Source organism: Myotis lucifugus, unplaced genomic scaffold (assembly GCF_000147115.1).
Source record: "Myotis lucifugus unplaced genomic scaffold, Myoluc2.0 scaffold_545, whole genome shotgun sequence".
NCBI classification, from domain to species: domain Eukaryota; kingdom Metazoa; phylum Chordata; class Mammalia; order Chiroptera; family Vespertilionidae; genus Myotis; species Myotis lucifugus.
This window is the reverse complement of record NW_005871593.1, coordinates 64,652-74,290: the sequence shown is the minus strand read 5'-3', so window position 1 is coordinate 74,290 and position 9,639 is coordinate 64,652. Positions and strand designations below refer to the sequence as shown.

At 48.5% G+C, this 9,639-nt stretch overlaps 1 protein-coding gene across 1 annotated transcript in view; it reads right to left on the bottom strand.

Moving 5' to 3' along the window:
* The window catches only part of LOC102430899 (dynein heavy chain 8, axonemal), a 99,894-nt gene that overhangs the window by 26,779 nt on the left and 63,476 nt on the right, over positions 1-9,639 (bottom strand). Inside the window, exons 29-30 of the mRNA XM_006104123.3 lie at positions 8,325-8,426; positions 4,142-4,302 (exon numbers count right to left, since the gene is read on the bottom strand). Coding sequence (XP_006104185.1) covers positions 4,142-4,302; positions 8,325-8,426 — 263 coding nt within the window. The remainder of the gene's footprint in view (positions 1-4,141; positions 4,303-8,324; positions 8,427-9,639) is intronic.

Genomic DNA, 9,639 nt, shown 5'->3' with positions numbered 1-9,639 from the left:
TCAGTCCCCATCTGGGACCTGTCTGCAGCTTCACTCCACCTCTGCAGCCAATCACCGGCCCCGACTGCAGCCTACATCACACACAGGGCCTCCAAGGTGGTCGATTAGTGCAAATAGCCCGTAAATGTAGGCAAATGTGCCCAATTTCACTCAAAATGAGAGAAAATAAATAAAACCATGCTGAGGCACCATTTCTCACTGCCGTTCTGGTGACAATTCAAAACCTCACCACTGCTCTGTGGGTGAGACTGAGGGGCCAGGCACGCCCGCACTGCTGGTGAGAGTAACAGCACAGGCGGTGGAAGGGACTTCGGCAACCTTCACTAGGCCTTGGTCTAGCCAGCATCCCAGCAGAGCAATTTATCCTGAAAACACATGCCCCACAAAATGGGAAACCGCACGCAGGAGGTTATTCGCTGAGGAGTTATTTGGGATAGTGAAGCACTGGAAGCAACCCTAAAGGGCCACCCTCAGGAGAAGGATGAAGGGACGATGGAACATGAGCACCGAGGAGCCTGCAGCTGTACAGTGATGAGGACAGCATCTATGAGCTGAACGGAGTGGTTATAAGATACACTATTAAGTGAAAAAGGCAAGACACAGAATTCGTATGGCAGCTTTGTTTAAGAAAGAAAGGATCATGAGAATATCTAAGTACATGTGTATGTATGTCTGGGCAAAAAGAGCACAGGGAAGATAAGCCAGAAATTAATGCATGTGGGTGCCTCTAAAGAGAGGAGGAAGTGGGCTGGAGATGAGACTTCTCTAAGGACAACTTACTATCTAGTTGTGACTCTCAGCCATGTTCACATTTCACATAATTAAAACAATGGACAGCCCAGCTGACGTGGCTCAGTGGTTGGGTGTCAACCTGTGAACCAGGAGCTCATGGTTCGACTCCCAGTCAGGGCACAGGCCTGGGTTGCGGGCTCAATCCCCCGTGTGGTGTGCAGGAGGCAGCTAATTAATGGTTCTCTCTCTTCATTGATGTTTCTAGCTTTCTGTCCCTCTCCCTTCCTCTCTGAAATCAAGAAAAATATATTAAAAACCCATCATGAACCAAGATGGAAAAAAACTAAAATGTAATACAAACAAAAACAAAGTACCTACAGATCACTGGATGGCACAACCACACAGAAAAAAGTCGGCCTGACTTTTGAGCAGAGCACCCTGTGCGCCCTCAGTGGGATCTGTTCTAAGGGCAAAAAGGTCAGCAAAGAAACCTTGACCTGCACGTAGGACATTGGGGTGCTGGTGGGGTGTTCAGAGCAAGTGAGTAAAGATATTGAAGTTGCTGGGAACCGGAGTTCTCACCATGGGAGGAAAGAGACAGCAACATGAAATGAGGGAAGACAAGGCACAGCCCTGAGGTATACAATTGGACTCGGACCTGTTAGTATCGGCCTATGATGTTTAAAAAAATACTTATTTCCTAACTCATCCACTGAGAGGGGCTACAAGGAGAGAGAGGGAGGGAGGAAGGGAGGGAGGGAGAGAGAGAGAGAGAGAGAGAGAGAGAGAGAGAGAGAGAGAGAGATATGTGCTTATATATGGACGTAGCTGTAGACATATAAATACACAGAGGTTTAAACATAGAAAAAGAAAATGCAAATGGAACCAAATGTGAGTCATCAGTGACTCTCAGTAAAGGGTCTATGAGAGTTTACTGCGTACTTGCAACTCGTGTGAGGGCTTGTAATGGCTCCAATAAAAGTCCAGGGAAAGTCTCTCTCTGGCTTCCCATTTGAATTACACTTTAGTTGCCCTGCTTTGAGCTGTTCCGAGCTTCGGTTTATCTTCCCTGCGAGCTGGTGATCAAACTGCCCGCGGTGATGCAGGCGCGGGTGCGCGGGCTGTTCCAGGGTGAGATGCGGCCAGCCTTGCTCTGTGCTCCTAGGCACCGGCTCCCACGGCTCCAAGGGCTCTCGCCAAGGATGGAGCCCAAGTTCTAAGGCCTCATTCGAGACCACGTCACCTGCTCCTTTACAAGTGCATTACCACCTACTGACCATTTTCCGGCCGCTCACATGCATCAGGAGACCTTTCTATGGACTAGCCCCCTCACTGGGTCCTCCACAACATGAAGAACTGCGTATGGCGGTCGCAGTCAACAAATGTTCCCTGCCATCAGGCACGGGCTGGCACGGGAGGAACAGCAGTGAAAAGAGGCAAGAGCGTCGACAGAATGAGCTTATGTTGAATGATGGCAGCCAGACGACAGCAAACAATACATACAGATGTGTCAGCTGGTGAGAAAACCTATAGAAAAAGGCAGACAGGGAGGATGGACTGTGAGGTGGTGGGGAGTGGTTAGCCATTGCTAAATAGGGCGGCCAGGGAAGGCTTCTTTGACATTTCAGCAAAGGACGGAAGAGGTGAAGAGGTGAGCCACAGGGCTGCGTGGGAAGGACCACCAGGAAGTGCAGGTAGCCTGCGGGGAGAGCCTCGGGCCTGTCTGAGGGACAGGAAGCCGGCAGTAGCTGGAGCTGATGGCCATGGGGAGGGGGGAGGGGGGGGCAACAGAAAGGGACCAGCCAGGGGTGGGTGCAGATGGAATTATTGGGCCTTGGAGGTCACCTGGAGGTCACTGTTGGCCTTGGACCTTGACTCAGAGTAAGAGGAGCCTTCAGAGGGTTCTGGGCAGAGGCCTGATGCGGTCCGACTCACATTTTTAAAAGTCTCAGCGAAAGCAAACCTCTTTCTGTTTTCTCTTTCAGATAATGTTTAAGTTGATGCGCAAATGGGTCCCCGAGGAATCCTTTTAATTGTTTCCTGCCTCCAGCTAACTTTATGACGGCTTTTTATTCTTCAAAGAGCAGCCAGCGCCGCCACCAAAGGGCCATCGGCTCCTCCCGTGGGGTCTGAAGGGAGCGTTAGCCATCCGTGGGCCTTTGGAGCGACGCTCACATCTTTGAAGATGAAAAGAACATGAGAGAGATGAGAGGGAACTGAGAAGTTAGAATCAACGTGGGTGACAGAGGCCAGGAGGCCAAGCCTGGTGAAGGGTGAGGCGCAGGCAGGACTGGAGGGCACGGGGGCTCCGGGGCTGCCTGTGAGGGCAGAGGACCAGGTGAGGACCGGCTGCAGCGGAGTGACGGGGAGAGGGCAGGCCACACACCGTCTCAGCCATCACAGCTTAACAGCGGTCCTCAACCTGTGGGTTGCGACCCCTTTGGCAGTCGAACGACCCTTTCACAGGGGTCGCCTAAGACCATCCTGCATATCAGATATTTACATTACGATTCATAACAGTAGCAACATTACAGTTATGAAGTAGCAACGAAAATAATTTGATGGTTGGGTCACAACATGAGGAACTGTATTTAAAGGGCCAGAAGGTTGAGAACCACTGCCCTAGATCAACCTTCCAGGCGGCTGCTGGCTTCTCTCTACTTCCTAAAACCACGCTCCTAGAGTAGACTTTGTGGCCTTGCGTCAATGGGCCGGAGGAGACCACCCAGAGGAGGCTGAGCTGGGGCCTCTCCGTAGAGCCAGAGGCTCGGTCTGCAGGTGGGACTTCCGGGGAGATGAGGGATGCGACCTCCTCCACAGGAGGGTCCTGGAAGGGGCTTGGGACCTGGATGCCCCTCCTACCTCTTCACCCGCCTCTGGCCAGTGCGACTGGGGCAGGGACCTCCCCTCACCCGCCCTGTGCGCCTTGCTCACTGCCTGGTGCCCCGTGGACGGTTAGCGACAGAGGAGGCCGTGAGCATCCAGGGAGCAGATCAAGCACAAGTACCACTGCGCCCTCCTCTCTCGCCCCGCCTGGCCCTGCTAGATTCCACTTAGGACCATTATTTTTCATGGACTTTTTTGAGGTAAGAGGCAAGGACTACTGTCCTATCCGTGGAGAGCATCGGCGCCAATCACACCAGCTGGTTTTATGACACGACAGAGAAGTAATCAGTGCATAAATTAGAGCCTTCACGCTGCCATAAACTCCGGAGCATCGGGATTTAGTGAGGGGAGAGCTGCCAAGATCCGACAAAGTTGTAATTGGGAGACAGAAAGTGACACAATTTTTCATAATAAAATGAAAAGCAGGGAAAGGAGAGAGACTGAGAGAGAGAGGAAACGCGTCATTACTGCCAGGCTGAGTTACAAATGACGCCTTCAGATTTCGAAAGGGCCAGGAACTTACGTGATGTCGGCGTTCGGGTGGAGCCCGAAGACCTCGGGGTTGTCGAGGGAGGGCAGCGACTGGATGTACTCGAAATACTGGTCCAAGGTCTTGCAGAGGGGGATTTTATATCCGGTGTAAAAGCAGAACGAGGGCTCAAACATCTTCTCGCTGAACCAGACCTGCGTGGGAGAGAAAAGAGAAGAAATAAAGTCGATAAACATCTAAATGAAAACTGCTACTGGGAAAGAGAAAGGGTTGCCTTATTTCCATTTTAATAGTTTTTAATATTGAGGCTGAACGCACCCAAATGCAGCCACTGACAGAATGATGAGCTCGCAGATGAAGAAAAGAGGCCGGGATGCAAAAGCAATGGAGCCCCAGCCCGTCCCACAGCAGAGAAGATATTTGCTGACCGTGGAGAGCGGAGCCGGCCGCCCAAGTCTGCTCCCGGATCCAGTACCTGGCTGACCCGCCAGCCCTCTGTGTGTGTGTTTTAAGGTTTTAATTTATTTTTAGAGAGAGAGGAAGGGAGAGGGAAAGAGAGACAGGGGGAGAGAGAGAGAGAGAGAGAGAGAGAGAGAGAGAGAGAGAGTATCCATGAAAATGGAACATGGATCAGCTGCTTCCTGCATGCCCCCTATTGGGGATCGATCCCCCTACTGGGTCATGTGCCCTGACTGGGAATTGAACAGGCAACATGTCTGTGCGCTGGCCAGGACTCGATCCCTCTTTTAAAGAGGAGTGGCAACACACTGCAGAATAGATGAGGCAACACACACACACACACACACACACACACACACACACACGAGACAGTATCTGGCCTTTTCAGTGCCGCCCTCTCCCCCCAGCGGGGCTCCTGCCAGGGGGGCTGGGTCTGTGCTCACTGGGGCTCAAAGCAGCACTGAGCACAGCACGAGGCCAGGAAAACTTCCACGCCTCTCCCTTCCCACCCTGCGCTGGAGAGCTCCCCCGTTAATTAAGTTCTGTCCTTGGCCACAAGAAGCAAATGTATCCAACCGTCTTATTGTTCGCTTAAGGACATCCTTTTCTCATTCCATATGAGCTGATTATGTGTAATGTAGCAGCGAGAGCACAAATATATACTCGGTGTGAACAGACTTATTCTGAAGAGGAAAAAATAATGCTGAATGCCTACCAGCCCGATTTGAGACAATGACTTTAGTGTCTAACAGAGCAATTTTCCCGGTTGGAAGGGAGCTAATGGGGAGACAGGGGAGCAGAAAAGCAGGCGGATGTCTGAATCTCTCGAGGACGCTGCGTGGAAAGGGGTGGGACTGTGCTTACTCAGGCTAACCACACCTGCGCCAGTCTCTTTGCTCCATAGCCTTCTTCCCACTCTTTTTAGGGCCAGCGATTGTTCTGAATATGAAACACCCCGTGTACCCGTTCTCCCGGTTGCTCCATTTGCCGAAATCCTATCCTATTCAACTTCCACGCATGAGGCACTGAGCTTAGAATGAGAACAGAGTGCAAAGATGAGGCACACACAGTCCTTTCCTTCAAGGAGCTTGTGACCCAATGGAGGGCTAAGCCGATTACATAATAGCCACAGTACAAAGGGCACCGAGGCAAGAGCCGGGGAAATAAAAATAAGCCAAGTACCAAGGAGGCGTAAAGCAGGAGGAAAGCACAGCCAGACCTGTATGGGAGAGAAAATAGAAGTGATAAGGTAAGGCATGTCAGGTAAGGCTTTATCTAAGAGGTGATTTTGGAGGTAAGCCTTGAAGGACAGGATTGTGACAGTGGGACTGGTGATGGGGAGACCACACAGGCAAAGACACAGAATAACTAGTGCACATGTGAGGCAGGTGGGGGAAAGGATGAAGGCTCGGGTAAATCTAGTGTGGTGGTGAGAGAGAGCACAGGAAAGGTGAAGGGGGCCCTATTACGGATGACTGTGTTTGTCAGGCTGATGACGTGCTAATTTAAGAAGTGGGGAACAGTTGGAAGCTATTAGAGAGCACAGTGCTGTGATCGTGGTCATTCTGAGACAGATTATGTTCTTGGGGATGGGAATGACAAGGCAGGGGAAGGCCAGGGGCCCTCAGCACATAGACCACCAGTGACCATTGTGAGCTCTGTGTTGTCAGGTGACATCTGCATATATAAAAGTCTAAGTGACCGTTACGCACTATGACCCGCACTGACCACCAGGGGGCAGATGCTCAACGCAGGAGCTGCCCCCTGGTGGTTAGTGTGCTCCCACAGCCAACCTCCTGGGCCAACCTCCAGCAGTCCCTCCCGGCAGGACTGGGTGAGAAGGCCCCTATTGGCCCCCATTGCCACCTAGGCCAAGGGACCCCACCCGTGCATGAATTCGTGCACCGGGCCTCTAGTATATTTATAAAAGCAAATAGAAGTCTCCACCTGTTTTTCCATTAATTTATTTACACGCACACAACTAGTTGGATTCACTAACACAAATAGCTGAGTTTCATCCAATTTGGAGGACATTTTGGGGATATATTAAAAATACAGAATATGAAGTCTACATGGAATTACTGTGGGAGATTCTAGAAGGTACTTTACAAAGACACACAGTCATACTCCAAAGACAAATAAGGTTCTACAATTGTTGGTTTTAGGAGAGACACACCATAAGATGCTGAGAATAGAGAAAAGATTAGCCTCAAACTGAAAGTCACAGGAATGGAGGATCCCACTGGAAGGCACTGATATACAATTAAACCAATTCCCTCTCAGACAATGCTAGGTAACATAGGGTGAAGTGGCAACAAAGAAGTTAGATCTCCTGGTTAGAAGATAAGATGAAGCTGAGGTTGCGATACCTTTTTCTCCTTTGAACCTTGGATATGAGTTTATCATATTCCTTGATTTTATTGTTCTCATGAGTCTAGGCACCTTTCACCTTAGTCTTTCCCCCATTCAGCCCTGCTATCCACTCCCCGTCTCCTTCCCTCGGAGGGCATCTATTTAAATGTCCTTGATCTATGTCCTCAACGATGCATTTATCCTTGCGAAATATACACGTATAACTTTATAGATCTCATTTGATTTCATTAACCTCTGCACTCAACAGTAAGTTTGTAAGACCTGTGCCTGCTGTCACACGGATCGCTTCCTCCCGGTGCTGCGTTGTGTTCCACGGCAGGCGGCCGCGGCATTCAGCTCCTCCATCCCCGTGAAGACTCCTAGGTTCACACGGTATCACCATGAACATTTGTCAGCATATCCATTTGTAGACTCTTCCTAGAAATACTCTGGGATGGACCTACCCAGGATACTTAATTTTAGTAAATTTTGCCCAATGGCTTTCTGGGAGGTGTGGACCGGTCTGACGTCCAGCAGCCTGACTCCTGCCTTCACCATCCTTACCGACACACACCTCTCCACACACGGCTTCAGAAGAACGTGTAAAGGGTTGAAGGAAACATCAGCTTCCTGGTAAACCCCCAATTTACCAAAGTAACCCCAAAAGCATGTGTTCTTAATTCTGTTGAGGTTTTAATTTTGTTTAGAGGGGGAGAATCATTGACACAGAGAATTACCAATATAGATTCTAATATAAAGAATTCAAGTAACCATAAAATACATATCTGGTTTTCTCCCACTTAGGTAATATATATTCCTTCTTTGACATGTAAAAATTTTAAGAAGAGTTTGAGTCTGATGGGCTATTTATACTATTCATCCTTGATGTGAAAGGTGAAAGCCATAATTGCTAAGAACATTCTCTAGAAAATGTTCAATATGATATATGTGGGTTTTACTGGGCACAGAGAAAAAAAAATGAGCACTTCATCAATTTTCAATTGTCTGTCCTAATGGAAAAGATGAGAAAACTCAAATTATGGTTCATTTTCCAATCAGTTATTTTGGGGCTTGAAATCGCTTTGCGTGGTTTCAGAGGAAGAAGCAGAGAAATTATGTGCAGTGTTTTCAAGGAGGAGGGGGTGGGGGGCCCTGGGCATGCGCAGCTCATCTGTACGGAAGACTCACAGACCACAAGCAGATTGCTGGCTGGTTTGGCTTTGGTTTTAACTTGGTTTTGTTGGCTGACTCTTTGTAGCAGCTCGGCTCTGTACCTTCCCCGCCCACTCCCTCCCCCCTTAAGTTTGGCTCATCTATTACTAAAAAAAATGTTTTTGCTTAAAAGGAAAATGCAATAAAATGTGTCTCCATGCCTCCCCTCCCCCCACCACCACAATTGACTTACTCTAGCAAAGCAATTAAGTAGACGTTTATCAAAGTCGTCTGTCACTCTGCCTCCATATTGCACTTCTCCAATCATGTACCGAACTGTACTCCACGATACACCCTGCGTTAGGAAGAACAAAGAGTGATTCACTGTCCATCCAAACAAAAACCCCTAAACATTTCGGGTCTCTCCTAGGGGCCGAGGTCTGGAAAAGGAAGCCCCCGCTCGACGGCGGAAGCTTCTCATCATGTTGTATTAACAGATCTTTTGCGCTTACACGACTGGAACGGCCACGGTTTGTTCACGAAAGACAGTTCCACAACGCCACACAGCTGTGACCGTGGCGCTCACCTGTGGTTTAAAACACCCTATTTTTCACTCTGTGTTTGTAATCACCTATCATGCTCATTACAGTAGTGCTGAGCTGTTAGACAAGGAAAGGTTGTGTTTAGTGAAGAAAAGAAAAATCAAGTCATCAACGCTCTGATATGCTTCCTTAGCAATATGCCTTCTGAATCAGTGCGAGAACAACTTGGAAATTACTCACAAGATGTTTCTGCAACAAAATCCTTTGGTATCTCACTCTGTGAGCGACAACTACATTAAAGTATGGATTAATATCCATAGCCATTTTATGCTTGCAATGCATTTCAGATATTAATAGTTTTTTTTAATTTAAAAATCCCTTCAATAACATCTGAGGTAGGAGACGTAAGGATGCTTGATTTTTCTTTACTTCCTCTTGATTAAAACTTTACTTTTCAGCTTCGTGGCCTTTCAAAGCAACTATTTCAAGAGCACTGTTGTTTGTATATGCCAGTGATGGCGAACCTATGACACGCGTGTCAGAGGTGACACGCGAACTCATTTTTTTGGTTGATTTTTCTTTGTTAAATGGCATTTAAATATATAAAATAAATATCAAAAATATGTCTTTGTTTTACTATGGTTGCAAATATCAAAAATTTCTATATGTGACACGGCACCAGAGTTAAATTAGGGTTTTTCAAAATGCTGACACGCCGAGCTCAAAAGGTTGATAATTGCAGAATATGAACCCAATGTGATACAAGTTTTCATCAAAACGTCATAGTCAGTATATTATCCCCTTGTAGCAGCAAGGAAAAACGGTGGTTTGACCCTGGATTTCCCACCGGCCCAGATGAAGATTCCCCGTGGCTCACCGTCCCCCGGTGCCATGTTTATAATCTTCCTCAGGACCTACTAGGAGGAGAGGGGAGCGGGGCGCTGGCACTTTGAGCCCTACTAGCACCACACACTGTGCTGTCACCTGCTGACTCATTTACTCTCCACAGAAGCCAGAGCCAGGACA